The 19,656-nt window shown below is 40.7% G+C and overlaps 1 protein-coding gene across 2 annotated transcripts in view; it reads right to left on the bottom strand.

Annotated features, from left to right (window-relative positions):
* The window catches only part of LRBA (LPS responsive beige-like anchor protein), a 939,113-nt gene that overhangs the window by 819,064 nt on the left and 100,393 nt on the right, over positions 1 to 19,656 (bottom strand). For both annotated transcript variants that reach the window (XM_077477021.1, XM_077477022.1), the window contains exons 10-14: positions 18,991 to 19,124; positions 16,433 to 16,541; positions 14,795 to 14,947; positions 2,581 to 2,749; positions 217 to 296 (exon numbers count right to left, since the gene is read on the bottom strand). In XM_077477021.1, the coding sequence (XP_077333147.1) occupies positions 217 to 296; positions 2,581 to 2,749; positions 14,795 to 14,947; positions 16,433 to 16,541; positions 18,991 to 19,124 (645 nt within the window). The remainder of the gene's footprint in view (positions 1 to 216; positions 297 to 2,580; positions 2,750 to 14,794; positions 14,948 to 16,432; positions 16,542 to 18,990; positions 19,125 to 19,656) is intronic.

A 19,656-nucleotide genomic window follows, 5' to 3' on the forward strand; every position in this document is an offset into this window, starting at 1 on the left:
TTTATGAGATTTGCAAACAACTCCATTCTGTTAGGTAGATTTTACAGTGTCCAAACTTTTCTGGAATTGGGGTTGTAGTTGAAATCGAATTCTGATATATTTTTACAATCTGAACAAACATAACAAATCACAAAATAAATGACACTACAAAAAAAACTAAAACGGATAAATTCTACAAATTAAGTGTAAACTAAAAGCCTTGCACTTGTACATTACCTTCATTACCAACTGTTTGATGAAAATGAGCAGAAATGCTCTAAGGGAAAGGATCTCCTTCTGGTTAGGCCGAAGTCCATCTTGGGGTATTTAAAAAAAAAAAAAAATTAAACATCTCAAAACAAACATTTTTACAAAACAGAATACTACATGTTCCTTCAACCTGCCATGTCAGCAACTAATGGTCCTAACCATAAGAAGCTAGCAACTACAAAGGTTTGAGTTCAAATGCACAACCAACACCACGTATATTAGTAAGCATTCATTCCACATCTCTGCAGGTAAAACATAATCACAAATAGGGATGAGCTTAGAGTTCGCGTCAAACTCATGTTCGACTCAAACACTGCCTGTTCGGTGAACAGTGAACAATTTGGGGTGTTCGCAGCAAATTCGAAAAGCCGCGGAACACCCTGTACAAGTCTATGGGAGAAATCTAAAGTGCTAATTTTAAAAGGCTAATATGCAAGTTACTGTCCTAAACAGCGTATGGGGACCTGGGTCCTACCCCAGGGGACATGGATCAATGCAAAAAAAAGTTTTAAAAAACGTCAGCTTTTTCGGGAGCAGTGATTTTTTAATAATGAAAGTGAAATAATAAAAGTGTAATATTCCTTTAAATTTCGTACCGGGGGTGTCTATAGTATGCCTGTGAAAGGGCACATGTTTCCCTTGCTTAGAACTGTCCCTGCACAAAGTGTAATTTCTGCAGAAAAAAAAAAAAAGTCTCGCGGCTATAATGAATTCTCGGCTCCTGTAATACAGAGAACACTCATTGAAAGTCATTGATTTAAAAAAAAAAAAAAAATCCCAAAAAAGCGTGGGGTTCCCCCAAATTCAATTACCAGGCCCTTCAGGTCTGATATGGATATTAAGGGGAACCCCACGTCAAATAAAAAAAAAAAAAATTGACATGGGGGTCCCTCTAAAAATCCATACAAGACCCTTTATCCAAGCACGCAACCTGGCAATGCAGGTTTCCTTTACATCAGAGGGGACGGGGTCACCCACACGTCATTGGGGGAAGCCCGGCTTCCCCCCACTAGCATCAGAGGGGTCGGGGTCAGGTGGCGGGTGGCCCCGCCCTCAAACGTCAGGCCGCCGGCATCCCGCAGTTTGACAGTGGAGACAGGATGCATGGATGGAATGCGCTGGAGGGAGAGATCACCCGTCGCTGGATCAGATCAGCCATCGCTGGACCCCAGAGAGATGATCATCCGTCGCTGGATAGCAAGAGTGTATTACCACTGCTGGAATCTTTATTTTTATTTATTTATTTATTTTAATAAAGGAATTTTTCAAAAGTGTGTTTGTCTTAACTATTTTACTATTTTTTACACTTTCTTTGTGAAAGAGTAGGGGTACTTTTGTACTCCCTTACCATTTCAAACAGGGGTGGCGGAATCTGGGGGACCCCTTGTCAAAGGGGGCTTCCAGATTCTGATAAGCCCCCGCCCGCAGACCCCCACAACCACCGGCCAGGGTTGTCGGGATGAGGCCCTTGTCCCCATCAACATGGGGACATGGTGCTTTGGGGGGACCCCAAAGCATCCTCCCAATAATGAGGGCATGTGGCCTGGTACGGTTCAGGAGGGGGACACTCTCTCGTCATCGTCGCCCCCCCCTTTTCTCTTTTCCTGTGCCCTGCCAGGTTGCGTGCTCGGATAAAGGGTCTGCTATGGATTTTTAGGGGGACTCCATCAAATTTTTTTTTATTTGACGTGGGGTTCCCCTTAATATCCATACCAGACCTGAAGGGCCTGGTAATTGAATTTGGGGGAACCCCACGCTTTTTTTTTTTATTATTATCAATGACTTTCAATGAGTGTTATCTGTATTACGGGAGCCGACAATTCATTATAGCCGTGAGGGATTTTAATTTACTTTTTTCTGCAGAAATGACACTTTGTGCAGGGACAGTTCTAAGCACAGGAAACATGCGCCCCTTCACAGGCATACTATAGACACCCCCCAGGTACAAAATTTAAAAGGAATATTACACTTTTATTTATTGTTTCACTTTAATCATTATTAAAATCACTGCTCCCGAAAAAAACTGCAGTTTTTAAAACTTTTTTTTTGCATTGATCCATGTCCCCTGGGGCAGGACCCAGGTCCCCAAACACTTTTTAGGACAGTAACTTGCATATTAGCCTTTAAAATAAGCACTTTCGATTTTGAACGTTCGAGTCCCATAGACTTTAATAGGGTTCTAAAGTTCACACGAAGTTTAGGTCTGTTCGCAGGTTCTGGTGCGAACTGAACCGGGGGTGTTCGGCTCATCCTTAATCACAAATATTTCAATAGCTTCTTCTGGGGCACAAACGCTTACAAGGTCATTGAGTGGTCAAACATTCAACATACCCAACCCTTTAGGAATGATTCCACTTCTGTCCTGGGGGTTAACAATCCAGTAGTAGTACTTTAGTGTGTGCATCACCAGGAGAACAGTGCCAATCCGCCGCACTGCATTGTAGATGTTAACCGTGCTGATGAAGTCTGTAGACATGTAGGTATACAAGGCCAATTGTACCTTCAGAGTGAAAAAGGAAAGCTACTTTAGTTCAAACACTGTTACAGTAAACCTGTCAGGGGAGGAATATTAGGTCCACCACTGGGGGCTTTTTTTTTAAATGCCAACAGTTTGGCTGTTATGCTTTCTTCAATACTTATAATAACTTGGAAAATCTATGCTGTTAAGAAACCTGAGTGAAGAGTCAGATCTAATCTGTTGTTCTGGGTTAGCGACCAAGCACTCAAAGCAAGCGGATCACCAAAACTTCCATTCATCTAGCAATTTCAAAAGCGGAGGTCAGGAATAGAAACAGCCTTGTTTCTTGCACGGTAAGTTTACTTTTATAACATCTTCCTATAATTTAACTGACTTTAAGCAGAAAAAATTGCTCACAATAGAAAAAGCTTTGCAACGTCTATTAACCTTTTTTGTTTTTATACACAGCAATATACATCACAAATTTGTAATTACGGACAACAAATTTTTAGTATCATGGACAAAATCTCCATGCTAATAAGTGAGATATTGTATTTACAATTAGTGATTCAACCAAAACATAAAAGCTTATTTGCAATATACAGTGCAGCCGGAAAGTATTCATCGCGCTTCACCTTTTCCACGTTTTGTTAGGTTACAGATTTATTCCTCAAAATTCTAAAAGCAATACGCCTAAATGACAACGTGAAAGAAGTTTGTTTGAAATCCTTACAAATTTATGGGAAAAAAAAAAATAGGATTTTTTAAACAGCTTACCTGTAAAATCCTTTTCAGGATTCCAGATTCCTGCATATGGGATCTGAAATGAAGCTGGCCTTGACTACTATTAAGAACCAGATCCAGGCGTTGTCGGTGTCTTTTCCTACGACCTCTTGCTTCCCACTCTTGGTGCGTAGCTTTTTCAGGGGGTAACACGTTTTATTCCCCTGATCAAGGCACCAATAAATCCTTGGGATTTAAAATTGGTCTCATCTGCTTTGCTAAATCAGCCGTTTAAACGTTAAGAGAAATTCCCTTGGTTCTTTGACAAGAAAGATAATTTCTTCTGCTTGCCATTTCTTTTGCTAGAAGAGTATCAGAACAGCTCTGTTTGGATGGTGTCTTGAAGTAGTCCTTGAATAAAACTGCGCATAAGGGACGGCCCTGAAGGAGGCCACCATTTCCCCTAAAAATCTCCTGCAGCCAAATGAAGGGATTTTCCTTTATCCTGATAAGTAATTATTCCTACAATGGAACTGATTCACGTCTGGGGTAAGAATACCTTCTTCTGTATGGTATCTATAACCAGCCCCCAAGTAACCTCCTTGATGGTTTAAGGAGACTCTTCCTAGGCTAAGAATCCAACCTAGAGATTTCAGATATCTACAGCTGAGACTGGTTTTAGACTTGAGCCTGAATGATCTATTAAAAGTAGATCTTCTAATAGGCTAGAACTGTAATGCCTTGAGCCCTTAACCTGGCTAAAAAGAGGTGCCAGAATCTTTCAGAACACTCGTGGTGCTGAATGGCAGTGTCACAACTGAGAATAATAATTTTTAATATTTCAAACCGCAGAAATTTCTGGTAAGTGGGAAACTTTGGCACATGGAGATACGCAACTCGCCTCCCTTCAGGATGGACACAGCCGATCGAATTATGAAAGAATTGGATGTTTAAGTGCCGATTCAGATCTCCGAGATCTAGAATGGGTCTTACCTCTGTTTGGCTCTGGACATGGTTCCTGCCAGACCTTGAGAATCGCAGGACCTTTCCCCTCACCCAATCGAGAGCGGGTGATCCATCATGAGAAGGCTTTGGCATTCTGCTTTATGGGCTCTCTGCCCCCAAGATCCTGGTGCTGCCCTTGGGAACTTTCTCCTGAACCTGACAATTGAGACAGTCGAGACTGCCTAAAGGCCAATGCTCCAGGCTTAGGAGAGGCTGCACGATTAAAGGAGACATGTTTAACCTCCTTTTACTGGTAAAGAGAGCTTTACCCTTTTGAATGTACTTATCCACTCAAATAGCTGTACCCCAGAAAGGAACACAAACTGGCTAAGGGTTTCACATGGTGCTTCGGCTGATCAATATTTCAGCCACGGACCTCTGCGAGAATGTACTAGTCCAAGTATAAGCCATAAGGCTTAAACAATCAAGTCCTTCATAGCAACTGTGAGACACAGTGCGTCAAATACACCAGCCCCTTGCCGGGCCTGCTAATCAGGCAGAATTTTCAGGTATCTCACACCTGTTCCTTAACCCTTTGGAGTCCACCTTTTCCAATGCAGTGGCGTCACGCAATGTGCCCCACCAAAATAGTGGAGTAGACGTTAAAGGGTTAATGGACTGAGCTACTCCAATTGTAGCAAGAACTGCAAAAGACATCCTGTCTTTAAAGTGAAAATCCAAACTTAACTTGCTGGATTCTTTAACATCAGTGCATTATCCACTGGACATGTGAGACTCTGCTCACTGAGGTGACTGCAGCATTAATAGCTGGAACCCCCCATTTCTTCAAATAAATGTTCACATTCAGAATACATAGCTATGCATGAATATGAAAAAACATCCCCAGGTAGGGGAGGTTCAAATGAACCTTCCTTAGAAAATCTCCCCTACCTTATCCTCGCAGCAGGGTTCTATCAGAGATTTAAAAAAACAATCATCGCCCCTTCACGGTAGACTCCAAGACCTTAAAGGAAACCTTCACGAACCGGGGAACACTCAGGATGACCCACAATCCTGGACCTGCGACAGCACCCTGCCAGTAAACTTATTGGCCTTACTACAAAAAAGTACTGGATCCAATGGCCCAGCTCTCAAAGCATTTGCAAGCAAAACCTTGTGTCTTCGGATTACGAGGCCCGGGTACCATTCATTTAGTCTATTACAGAGACATCAGAATGGATGCGGTCAGCATGGCTGGCTCTCATCAAGGATTACTGCCCGTGGAGCTCAGTACAACACATCCTTACTCTTGCCAACACTTTAGACACTAGCGAAATAACTGAGGACTCCCAGTAGTGGGAGGGGTTATATGAGGGAAATTCACGCCTTAAGGGGTGTACCAGTGTCCAGCATCTGATGGTCCGATATAACCCATATAGGTATTACTATGGCTCTGTGTCCCCCTGATGGAAGAAAAAAAAAAAAAAAAAAAATCACGTATTCACATGATGCTCAAAATTGAGCTCAGGTGCATCCTGTTTCCACTGATCATTCGTGAGATGTTTCTACAACTTGGAGTCAACCTGTGGTTAAACCAGTTAACTAGACATAGTTTGCAAAGGCATACACCTGTCTATATAAAAAGGTCCCACAATTAACAGTGCATATCAGAGAACAAACCAAGCCAAGAAATTCAAGGAATGGTCTGTAGACCTCTGAGACAGGATTGTATTGAGGCACAGATATGGGGAAGGAAAAAAATTCTGCAGCATTGAAGGTCCCAATGAGCACAGTGGCCTCCATCTGTAAATGTAATTAGTTTGGAACCACCAGGACTCTTCCTATAGCGGGCATCCGGGCCAAACTGAGCGATCAGGGGGAAAAGGGCCTTAGTCACTCAGAGCTCCAGCATTTCTCTGTGGAGGGGTAAACTTCCAAAACAACCACCATTTCTGCAGCACTCCACCAATCAGGCCTGTATGGTAGAGTGGAACAACAGAAGCCTTCAGTAAAAAAGGCACAAGAAAGCCCCCTTGGAGTTTTCCCAAAAGGCACCTGAAGGACTCCGTCCATGAGAAACAAATCTCTGGTCTGATTAAACAAAGATTGCGCTCTTTGACCTGAATGGCAAGCGTTGTGTCCAGGGGAAACCAGGCACCGCTCATCACATGGCCAATACCATCCATACAGTGAAGTATGGTGGTGGCAGCATCATGCTGCAGGGATGTTTTTCAGTTGGCAGGAAATGGGAGACTAGTCAGGATCGAAGGAAAAATGAATGCAGGAATGTACAGAAACATCTCTGAAGAAAACCTGCACTAGAGTACTCTGGACCTCAGACTGGGATGAAGGTTCATCTTCCAACAGGGCAACGACCCTAAGCACACAGCCAAAATAATAAAGGAGTGGCTACGGTACCACTGATTGTTCTTGAGTGGCTAGACTTGAATCTGATTGAACATCTCTGGAGAGATCTGAAATTGGCTGTGCACTGACACTATACATTCAACCTGAGGTAGATCGGGAGGTCCTGCAAAAGACGACTGGGAGAAACTGCCCAAAAACAGCTGTGCCAATTTGTAGCATCATGCTCAAAAAGACTTGAGGCTGTAATTGGTGCCAAAGGTGCTTCAATAAAGTATTGAGAAAAGGCTGTGAATACTTATGTACATATCATTTTTTTATTTTTTATAAAATTTGCGAAGATTTCAAACAAACCTTTCACGTTGTCATCATGGGGTATTGTTTGTAGGATTTTGAGGGAAATAATGAATGTAATCCATTTAGGAATAAGACTAACATAACAAAATGTGGAAAAAGTGAAGCGCTGTGAATACTTTCCTGGATGCACTGTAGCGGAGAAAATATTAAATTTAGGAACTAAAGACTTTAGGGTTGACTTACTAAAAAAGGTAGAGGCTTGTTTGATCTGTAAAGTAAATGTTTGAGGAAAAAAACAAAAATGAACCTGTGTTTACTTTAAATTCCCCACCATTTTCTAGCAGAAAAGATGTATTTCCACTTGCTTGTAAAACACCATACCTTGGAGTACAGTACCAGGAGTATTCATAGGCCCTGGGTTATAGACCTGTTCCTTCAAGTGACCAGACACAGGGAAACCTTTGACAACCCTATTCCACTTCACAAATCTGGAGTTTGTAACAAGCAAAGCAGAGTAACCAAGGAATACAAGGGAGGGTGGCCTGTGTCCTATACTATATTCCAAGATATGGAATTTGCAATTAAGTTAAAATTCCTAATATCTTTATTGTACCGTATCGGATAAGCTGAGTAGTCAGACCTAGCGACATCTCCAAACAGAAAATTGGAAGACTGGGCAACAATAAGGCAAACAGATCTGTTTTAACAGGCTCAACAACAAGGGTCAATGGACACAACTTCTGATGGATGGATTCTGCAAGAACCTTGCAGCCTAAATATACATCTGCAGAAAACTGCATGTCTACCTGGTAAATCTTTGACAAAGTTTGAATAGCTGGCCAGGTGCCTGCCTTACAAAGCCGATCTAAAGAAGCCTGGTGCCAAAATACCCAGGTAACTCCCACCAAAACTTGTGGAGCTAGCGCGCAAAAGAGCAGGAGAAACTTTATACTTGAGTGTAAGCTTTAGCAATAAGAGGTTTAATTCATACTTACATAGCAGGTGAGGATGAAAAAAGTTCAACTTATGTGTGTGATTATATGTCAGTATTACATTGTATATCCCTGTATGTTGCAGTAGTTTAGGTGCTTATCTAATGGTTTTTAGAAACAAATCAATGCCCCCTGCTGAGACCACCGCTTCCGGAAGGGAATTCCCCATCCTTGCCACTCTTACAGTAAAGGACCCTCTACGTAGTTTAAGGTTAAACTTCTTTTCTTCCAACGTTAATGAGTGGCCACGTGTCTTGCTAAACTCCCTTCCACGAAAAAAGTTCTCTATTGTGGGGTCACCAGTATGGTATTTGTAAATTTAAATCATATCCCTTCTCAAGCACCTCTTCTCCAGAGAGAATAAGTTCAGTGCTCGCAACCTTTATTCAAAACGAATGTCTACCAGACTATTAGCTTTGTTGCCCTTCTTTGTACACGCTCCATTTCCAGCACATCCTTGCTGAGGACTGGTGACCAGAATTGGACAGCATACTCCAGGTGTGGCCAGACCAGAGACTTGTAGAGTGGGAGAATTATCGCTTTATCCCTGGAGTTAATTCCTTTTTTAATGCATGCCAATATTCTTGGCTTTGTTAGCAGCAGCTTGGCATTGCATGCCATTGATGAGCCCCAGGTCCTTTTCCATCCTAGATACCCCCCAGGAGGTTCATCCCCTAGTTTATAGATTGCATTCATATTTTTTGCCACTCAAATGCATTATTTTACATTTTTCTACATTAAACCTAAATTTTCCATCTAGTTGCCCACCCCATTATTGTTGCAGATCTTCTTGCAAGGGTTCCACATCCTGCGGAGAAGTTATTTCTCTGCTTAGCTTAGTATTGTCTGCAAATACAGAGATTGAACCGTTTACCCCATCCTCCAGGTGGTTTATGAACAAAATAAATAGGATTGGTCCCAGCACAGAAACCTGGGGGACCCCACTACCCATCCCTGACCATTCCAAGTACTTCCCATTTACCACCACCCTCTGAATTCGCACTTGTAGCCAGTTTTCAATTCATGTACTCACACTATGCTCCATACCAATGGGCGTTATTTTGCAAAAGCCAGATACACATCTACGATCCTTCCATTATATAGATGGCAACTCACCTCCTCATAGAAGGATAGATTCGATTGGGAGTAGCATGGACTTTCCACGATACACAAACCAAATGAAAAGTGATAAATATATAAAAATATATGCGATAACGCTGCAATCTACATAAAACTGGAATATTCAGTTTATACATGTGCGTAAAGATATAAATAGACGCGCTACTAATTAACTTGTGCAAACTACAAATTATCTGAGCTACACCCGTGCTAGGAAACAATAAGTGCACTGTTGAATGAACAAATGTGCCACTAAGTGTACAATGAAACAAATTAGCATGAGCACAGATATGGATTGAAAGAATTGAAACAAAAAATTAACACATGAACTGTTCTACTCATAAAACATACTATGCACAAAAAAAAAAAAAAAAAAGTACAAACAGGTGCAATACAAGTCCATTGGTCCCCTGGCTGGGGCGCGATGTGTGAGAACGTCCACCATACTAGCTGTAGCTAGTACGGTGGACGGTCTCACACATCGCAGCCCAGTCAGCTGACGCAAGCTGCAGCTGTGTTTTTTTGGTTCCTAGAAGTGTTTGCTGTGTAGAACATGCCTGCGTTTTTATGTGTTTTAAAGTTTTAGAGTGCTTTATGATTAAACTTGAATTTTAAACCCATCACGCTATGAAGCACCTTTTTTCCTATGATGTTCCTATTGAAACTGCCTTATTTATAAAAGTGTGGATCTTATGGAGTGCATTGGAGGTTGGTCCCAGTAACAGAGGAGTGGATCTGGATGGATGTCCTTGCTGTGTCTGCCTGAGTGATCTCTCTCACTTCATGCCTATTAGATCTCAATAACAGATCCGACTTGTCTGGTCAGCGGCCATCTGGCCTTTTTTATTCCATTTGAGGATTTTTATCAAAAAATTGCCAGTGAACTTGTATTGCACCTGTTTGGACTTTTTTGTGCATAGTATTATGTTTTGTTTTATGAGCAGAACAGTTCATGTTTGCTGATCTATTTTTGTATCATTTATGTGTCTTTCATGTTCTATCTTAGCTACTCTAATTGCACCCTTACATATCTTGTTGTCTTCTTTATAAAGTTAGAACGCCGGTGATCCCTCAACCTTGTATTTATTGAAGGCCTTCTCGTTTGCTTTTATATGCATTTTTTTACATTGGCGTTAAGCCATCCAGGACTTTTGTTCACTCTTAAATTCATCAAGCGAAGGTGGACTTGGAAGAACGATATCCGTTGTGAGGTCCAGAGGACAGGATATATAGGGAATCCAGGTCCCTGACCAAAGTTATCGCTTTGAGGCAGACTCTTATGGTTCTGAAAAAGTCCAGGCAATGGAGAGCAGTTTCCTTTGGGTGCTTTGGAGTGAGGCAAGCATGGCAGGACTAGGTCTTCACTGAGGTTTAAGACTAATACAATTTAACTAACAAAAAAGGATGGTCTTGGGCATAGGACTGCCTTGCCATTGTGAAGAATGACTCCTTACAAGAGAGCAGCCAACTGAGAGACATTACATCACAGACATGATACTGACCAAAAACGCTCTTTTACGGGGGAGCTCATCTTACAGGATATCCCTGATGAGTTCAAAGGGTGGTTTCTTCAGGGCAAAGAGAACCAAGATGAGATATCAATGATGCATATGGTGCTGCCAAGGGAGCTTCATGTTAAATAATAATAGAATAGCCTAGGCCAAAGCCTGTCCGTTCAGAATAAGGACAAATTCAGCTCAAGATCTGATTGTAGGAATGCAAGAATGTGAGGCAGAGAGTAATCTCTTGAACTGGAGACCCTGCATTCACACCAGGCATAGCAGATCTTTCGTGACGTGGCTTTTCAGCTGTTCTCTACTGGGATGTGGACTGCAGAGATCACTGATGGTTGATGTAGGCCACTGCCTGGCATTATCTGACTGCAGCCTGATTGGGTGCCCTTGCAGAAAGAGGGCCAGTGTTGCAAAGCAATCCTTATTGTTCTGAACTTCAGGATGTGGAAGAGATTTGCTTCCACTGGTGACCATGTTCCCTAAACCACGAGGGACTGAACACTCCTCTTCTACCTGAAAGTCTGGCATTACTGTTATCAATTTTTCTCTCTGGAAAACAAACCTATTTGGGAAGTGTTCAAGACCAGACTCAAGTATTCCAGGTAAATAGAAGGCTGGAGAGCAGATTTTATAAAATTGTTGACCTAAAGGAAAAACATGGAACATCTGCATTGTGCTGTTGACATCTACAGACAGCTACATGGGAAATTAGTCCTTCAGGTGAAGGCAAGCCAGATAACTTGTGACTTGGATGTTCTGAGAAGAAAAAAAAAAAAAAAAAAAAAAAAAAAAAAGATAGCTGCTTTGTGAATACTTGAATATTAATGTATGCCAGGTATTTCCCTGGTCTCAGGAGGCAAAAACTGGCAGATACCATATGAAATAAAAAAAAAAAAAAAAAAAAAAAAAAAAAGGATTCGTTGAGGGATTTTAGGTCCAGAATAAAACTCCCCTGGTGTGCATTTTTTATTGAGAAAAGGTGTGAATATAAACTTTTGAACCTGTCTTATGGGAATACTAGCACAACTTCTCCCCGAGACAAAATCTGACTTAACCACTTTGCATCCAGGCCAATTCTGAGTGTTACCCCAGATGACGTCTTTTGAGGACGAAACGCGTCGGGACTCCTACTGCAGCTGTGTTTTTTATGAAATAAGCGCTTGATTCATTGCATATATGCAAGTTCATTACTTGTTTTATTAAATTTTCTTTTAAAAACGGAATTACACTATTGTGGCCCTCATTTCCTTTTTGTATGGGTTCTACAATGTGAGCTGGATTATATGGCTGAAGACTTTTTCATTATTTGAGTACTGGAATGGAATAGTCTGATCTGAAAGTTCCCTGGAGAGTTTACCTTTGAGAGATCTGCATAAGAGTGCATAAAGCCTTTGTGATCCTTCGAATGTATATTCGTTTGGATCCAATACATCTGGTAAGCCTATATCATAATTGGTGATGGAAATACCACGTGGTGTCTGCATGCTGTCTTCATATAAAGAAGGTGGACGGTGATTTTTTTCTTCACGTGTGGATTGGATCTATATCTATAAGAGACTTTTGTGTATCTCTTTTTGGACTTTTTTGTATCAATTCATGTTTTTTATTTTTTAATTTTTCACATTTAACCACTTTCAGACCGGACCAATTTGCTGGTCAAAGACCAGACCACTTTTTGCGATTCGGCACTGCGTCGCTTTAACTGACAATTGCGCGGTCGTGCGACGTGGCTCCCAAACAAAATTGACGTCCTTTTTTTCCCACAAATAGAGCTTTCTTTTGGTGGTATTTGATCACCCCTGCGGTTTTTATTTTTTGCGCTATAAACAAAAATAGAGCGACAATTTTGAAAAAAACGCATTATTTTTTACTTTTTGTTATAATAAATATCCCCCAAAAATACATAAAAAAACATTTTTTTCCCTCAATTTAGGCCGATACGTATTCTTCTACATATTTTTGGTAAAAAAAATCGCAATAAGCGATTATTGATTGGTTTGCGCAAAAGTTATAGCGTTTACAAAATAGGGATAGTTTTATAGCATTTTTATTAATAATTTTTTATTATTTTTTTTTTTACTAGTAATGGCGGCGATCTGCGATTTTTATTGTGACTGCGACATTGTCGGGGACCCATCGGACATTTTTGACACATTTTTGGGACCATTGTCATTTATACAGTAATCACTGCTATATAAATGCAGTGATTCCTGTGTAAATGACACTGGCAGTGAAAGGGTTAACCTGTGGGTGGCAGTGTAGGGGTTAAGTGTTCCTAGGGGTGTGTTACTAACTGTGGGGGGGTTGGGCTTTCATTTAGTGTACACTGATCTCTGCTCCAATCACATGGAGCAGAGATCAGCGTCACTAGTTGCTAGGCAGAATGAGAAAATGTTGTTTATACAGCATTTCCTCCATTCCGCCGCTCCGTGAGACGATCGCGGGGAAGTCCGCGGCGATCGAGTCCGCGGGTCCCGCGACCGGACTCACGGAGGTCCCGACCAGCGCGGGAGCGCGCCGCCGGCGGCGCGCTCCCGATGGCACGGCGGCAACGAATATTGGACGTACATGTACGCCAATATGCCTGCCCGTGCCATGCTGTCGACGTACATCGTCGTGCGCTGGTCGGGAAGTGGTTAAAATTGTGCACATAAGGTGTATTTGGATGAACATTATTTTCAAATGAATGTTATATAATCCTGGTTTGATATTTATATAATATTGTGAGATCACTGAGTGGTTATATATAAGGTTACTTTTCTTTTTTAGCGCTACACTATAGTTTAATATTTGCAATTTGTTCACTGCTTTATATCCTTGTGATTGTGTTAGCAGCTTTCTTTTGTTTTTTTGGGGATAGCGCAGTGTTGATTGGCATTGACCGGGGACCATCTGGTCCGCCGGAAATCTCTATGGTATCATCCAGGGGCTGACGGATCCTGGGACCGACTCACCGATGGAAGCGGTGAGTCGGTAGAAGCACTGGAGGGGTGGCGGGAGGGGGGGGTGCCCCCTCCCGCCGCCCGTAAGAACGATCAAGCGGTGGAACAGCCGCTATGATAGTTCTTATGGTGCAGGGAATCGCCGGATGAAAATGCCGATATCTGAATGTCGTCTGTGGCCTCATGCATCATTCAGATATAACCACCGAAAGCCGAGGCCGTCCCAGGACGCCCACCCGGCGTGAAGTGGTTAAGACAGTTTTTGGTTGTTTTCACAGAACAAAGCAGTGAGGGAGTTTTGAACTTTATTTTGCAAACCTTTGAAACCACCAATTGACCCAACAGGTTTGGGACCCAAAGAGAAGCAAGATGTAGAAAAACATCCACTCCCTTAGGGAGAGGGCTTTTCAAGTCTTGCAAGGAAAGGAACTCAACTGGGCTGAACTTAGGATCTGAAGTTGAAACCTGGGTAGAGCGAGTAATTGATCTGCATTTTGAAAAGGGAGAGGCTTCTGAGGGGGGTTTGAGGAACTTTCACTGTGGAAGTAAAACCTTCCCTCCTGTGACTTTTTTTGTAAATGCATCAAATGCATTAATAATTTCTCTATAAAGGGTGAAAAGGGTCCATCACCTTAGGACACTAGCAAAAATTAACAACTTAAAGTGGGTTAGAGGTATGGGAGAGACGTCCAAGAGGTGTGTCCTCAAACGCTGCCGAGTATCCAATCACCTGAAGGTACAAGCATATAACCCAGGATCTATGAATACTCAGCCCGTGTCCTGTAATGTATCCTTAAGATACACGTGTTATTTTAAAATTTCCCAAACACAACTGTGTATACAAAAAACACAGGTTCAGCTCATTTACCCATATTTACTTTGCAAAGTGAATAGCCTTTATAGACTTTACTCACTGTTTGAGACACTGACCCAGAATTCCTGGTCTAAAACAACTGGCCTGAGCCAGTGACTCTAAAATCTATGGAAGAAAGACACATGGGTACTTGGCATTTCCACAAGCAGAGGGGACCATCAGAAGCCTGCATAATTCCTTAAGCATGTTTAGTTAAAAAGATTATTTTTATTTTCTGAATTAAAATGTATATTGGCTTGTAGAAGGATTACCTTAAGCACTTGTTAAACACGACAATTACACGGAAAAAAAAAAAAAAAGTCCCCTGCATTGCAAACCTTTGCTGGTGTATGAATCCATATCGCTGGGTTCAGAAGAATGTGGTCACAGAGCTGTTTCAGTAAGGGCACTCCATTGTGCAAAGTGCTCAGGTATTTTGAAAATGCCAGGCTGAGATCAAGTACTGCTCTGGTAACATGTGTTTTGGAAGACTGCACCACAAGATAAAAGTATAAGAAAAAAGTAATTAAAACAAAGATAAAACATAGCTTACCCTAGGCAAATCTTAAACACAGCATGTAAAAAAGCACATCACAACTGCTTTTAATTTATAGCAAGAATTAAAATTACAACTATTTTAATCAAACAAAAAAAAAAAAATGAACCCATTTACAGCCAGCACAATATTACAAGGCCAATGTAAGCAATTTATAGACAGGGGCAAAAGAGTAAATTGCTGCTTTTTCAGGTGACCACAGAATCACAAACATCTTAAAACTCTGTAACAAATACAGTATCTCAAATTCTTTAACAGATTTTGGCCAGGAGGAGAAGGAGGAGGAGGGAAAGAAGAAAGAAAATAATAAATATGGGGGCAGTCACTGCTGTGGTGTTTTTGAAAGGGCAAGATCTCGGGATGTCTTGACCCTTCACAACTTCATAAATAAAAGACTTAAGACATGCATATCAAGTGTTAGGCCACTGGGAATATATTAGTCTGAACCAGGCCATTGATTCTTAAAAAAGGTAGTGAAGATTCAGGATGACCAACTTTAATGTGTCAGGTCACAGCCAATTTACAAGAAACCCATCACGAGAGAAATCAGTGGAGCTGCCGCTGCTAATCTTGAAAATGCTAGCTGTCTGGCTGCATTGTGAATATTAAGATCAGCAAAATACACTGAAGTCCTTAACATGAGTGCAGACAGTGAAGCTAAACTTTAAATTGTAATGCTTGGGGTCAAGAAAAGACAGTAATGCAGTCAGGGAGCCAGACAACTAACATGACCAATAGAAAAGGTTAGGAACTGAATCCTATAAACTTCTCTCAGGCCAAGTTTCTTTTAAGGAGCCTGTTCATACCAACTGATTAGGGTATAGTTCACCTTTTTCACAATTTTTTTTTTTTTTTAAAGTGCGAACTCAGAACACCTTCGCCAACCTTCCAATGGCTTCTTGGTGTACTAAATATGATGCCCGTTTTCTGACGCCCTCTCCACCTGGTATGAGATTTTCACACTTTAAAACTTCACAACACAGCGTCTGATGGGTGGAGGTGGGTGTTCTTTGTTAGTTCATTTTTGTGAAAAGGTGAACTAATTCTTTTAGTATATACTTCCTGCTTTCACCCTCATTTATGTCAGATAAAAATTCAACACAGATAGTTGCAACGTCAAAATAAAATAAAGTGAAAAAATATGCCATCCATTTCAAGTCTCCCCCCCCCCCCCCCCCCCAATTAAAAATAACAAATAATGCTTGTTTGGGGTGCTGTTAATGTCCGCTATACCTGAAATATTAGAAAAAATAAAAATAAGAAACTTCCCAGAAAAGATTTATAAACTAGCAAACTAATATGAATTATTCCCCCTGAGAAAAAATAAAAAAAGGCAAATAGACTCAATATAGGGCACAAAGTACTGAAGGAGATTGCCCTATAAAATGCTCAAGTGATTCTCCTGCACAGAAAAGCTTACCTTCTCAAGACTGTATCCTATTACAAGGAAGCCCTTTGAAGACAGCATCTGTTCTTGCATAGCGAGTGAGTTTTTCAGCAGCTCCAAAATGAAGGACAAAAGTGTTGAACTACAGAGAAGACAATAAAACAAACAATTATTCCAGTCATTTCCTCGAAACACATCCATTAAACTGTACATTTTTCCACTTCTGGAAAATGTACGCAATTACAGGTTTAAATAAAACATTAAAGTGTAGGAAAGACGTTACACTTTTTTTTTTTCCCCTTTCACTATAAAGTACAACTAAAGCAAACTTTTTTTTTATAATTGTGTATAGAGTAGAGGTGGATTAGAATCCCTGTCAGTTTTTATTGCCGTTTGTGCCTCTATTAGGCAGATTCACCCTCAATTTGTCTTGTTCAAATACCGGTATCATCGAACAACCAAAGTAAAAGAAAATGCCAAATTTTGGGTTGTCCCCAGAAAAATAAATAGGAGGTGAAATCTTCCTAAGGGGGCACTAGTTCTGGTGGCCTGGGGGTCCCCAAGGGATTACATTAATTTGCAGAGATTCTTACTTTCTGTTTTGGCTTTGGACCAGGAAGTCAAGGGACAACTCCCCAATGGGACACAGATGGCAAGGAATAAACTGACAGGGGTTATAACCCTCCCTTACGCTAGCCAAAATGGAAAAAAAAAAAAGTTTTGCCTATAGTTCTACTTTAAATCTTAGTGACAGTGATCATCAGGAAATAAATGGATAAAAATAATCTCTCCAGTGGGGATACAAATAGCAAAAAATTGTTTGCCTTTAACATACATGTTAAAAGGTTTCAGTTTAATTTCCCAAGTCCCCATTTCTTACAATATATGAACATATTCTTTAGAATCTGCAATATTCACATAATCAAAAATGTTGCTCAGCGTGTGTAATAATCTGCACCCCTAGAACAATATATATTTTTGAAAGCAGAGGGAAGCCTTATAGAAAAAAAGATTTGTATTTTTTCTATATTGTACGCGAGAAAGTGAGAGAAAATGAAAACAGTATAAATTACAACATAATTTAAAAAACATAAACATACAAACACCCAAGGGGGCCTAGCAGTCGACATGTGAGCAGCACTTAAGGAGCTCTGGCTGGGACAAAGCATTCCTGCTAAAATCCTGAGTGTCAGACATGGATCATTCACAGCATTGCCACCTTGATACTGCCTGGACCTAGCAGAACATTTGGGTATGGTGAAATACGGGGCAGCACCCATGAAATCTACCGATGATGGCCTGTCCTGCTATGAATGGGGATCCTGATGGATGATGAGCGGCAGCACACAGCACAAAAGTTCAAGAGGGTGTTCCCCTTGATGGTTTGTTGTACTATATGATCAGTATGTCTCTTACTCACGAGAGCACACATTTTGTCTAATGTATTATATTTAAACATGTTCCAAAAAAATAAAAAATAAAAAAATAAGAAAGAGGACACAGAGGTGAATGCCCTTTACTGTCGTTTAAATGCTCCATGTTTGGATAAGTTCCAGACTATCTTGTTCAATTGTTTTTTTTTTTTTTTCGACCTGTATGTACATTTGGCAAATAAAAACCCTTGGAAAAAAAAAAGAAAAAAAAAAAAAACACATACAAACACCCTGTATGGGCAGTTACCCAATAATGCAGTTATGGAGAACTGGACCTGTGGTACAAAGATAAATTAAATTTTGTATCAAGGTAAAAGAAACATTTCTTATCCAGTAATGCTTTCAAAAAACGTGCTCGTAGGTGCTGGTAAACTTGTGGCTCAAGGTGTGACCAAACTGACAGACAGATGAAAAAATTAAATTGCATGCGTGTGTCTAAAGTAGTGGGATACACATACATCATGTGGTCTATAGTAGATACCACTGGTATATAAAAGTTATGTATATTTATTTGAGTATAAATCACACACAGCGGTAAGTGGTCGCAAATTCCCACCATAAGCGTGTTCAAGTACCAAGAGATTGCCCATGGATACCAAACCAAGTTATTAAATGGATAATTATACAGTCGCCTTAAGTATAGGGGATGCATGGAATATCTGAATGTGTAAAAACAGCGCTCATCACCTAGGGGGAGACCTTTTGTTGCGGCTCAAGTTGTTATTGCCACGTATATAGGGGGGGGGGGGGGGGTGTGCTCCTTTGTGGTGCTACACCCTTGCGGACAGCTTTCCTTGAAGTGTGTAGCCAAAACTGGTTAAGATACAAACTCTTGACAGCTACTCAACAAGCAGAATTGCAGATTTGGTGAGTGAAGTTAGTGTACTTAAAAGAAAAATATACCGTTGGATGGGGCTCAACAATCTGGGCGACAGGTTCAGGCATAACATCTTTGCCGGGTAATTTTTTTATTAAAAATCATTACTGGCTAGCGCAGAAAAGAACCTTTAATGGTCAGCTATAACTGGAATGCTAGATGACAATACAAGAATCATGTACAGTATATAAACACAGTTTTTAAAAATCCTCTAAATAAAAAGGTAGGGATGACCGACACTGGTCATTGAGTTTTGGCAAAAAATGAGACCAGTTACTCACCAGACTGAAGTGTCAATATGATCAGAACCATGCTGCTTGTAATCCAGCTGAGCAAAAAGAGGGAAGAGAACCTGGACTCCTCCAATGGAGTGCATTGCACTTTGAATAGAGTGTGTCAGAACAGCCTTGACATCCTTCAAAATAAACAAATGAAGTAAAATACAGGTCAAACAATTACATAAAATAGGTTTTTACACTTAACATTAAAGCCTATTTAAAAAAAAAAATTAAAAAAGCAGTACATTAAGGTACATGGGATGAAATCATTCAGGTACACCGAGTAATGCGGTTGCCTTTAGGATAATGGAACTTTGAAAACAAAGCTGTAGGGGAATATATCCCCATCATGCTTCAGTTTTGTAGTAAAGCAACATCAGGAGCAATCATAAGAACAGAAAGGTGGTATATGTCCCTTAATGTACTCAACAAAAACGACAGAACCAGTGTTAGAAGGCAACATGGTTTAATATATTTCTGGAGTTTTTCTGGTTGATACAACCAAGTTAGAATGTAACAAGTTGCACATCAAAGCTCTGTAGAATAAGAATAAAAGTAGAATAGAGGCCAATACAGCAGGACAGACAGAAAATAGATTATAATATATTAAGAAGGACTGCCCCGGAACTACTTACATTTGTTAGAAATCTAAATGGGAAGGCAATGGGT

This window comes from Lithobates pipiens, unplaced genomic scaffold (assembly GCF_037356315.1).
Source record: "Lithobates pipiens isolate NorthernLeopardFrog02 unplaced genomic scaffold, aLitPip1_a1.2 Scaffold_13, whole genome shotgun sequence".
NCBI lineage: Eukaryota > Metazoa > Chordata > Amphibia > Anura > Ranidae > Lithobates > Lithobates pipiens.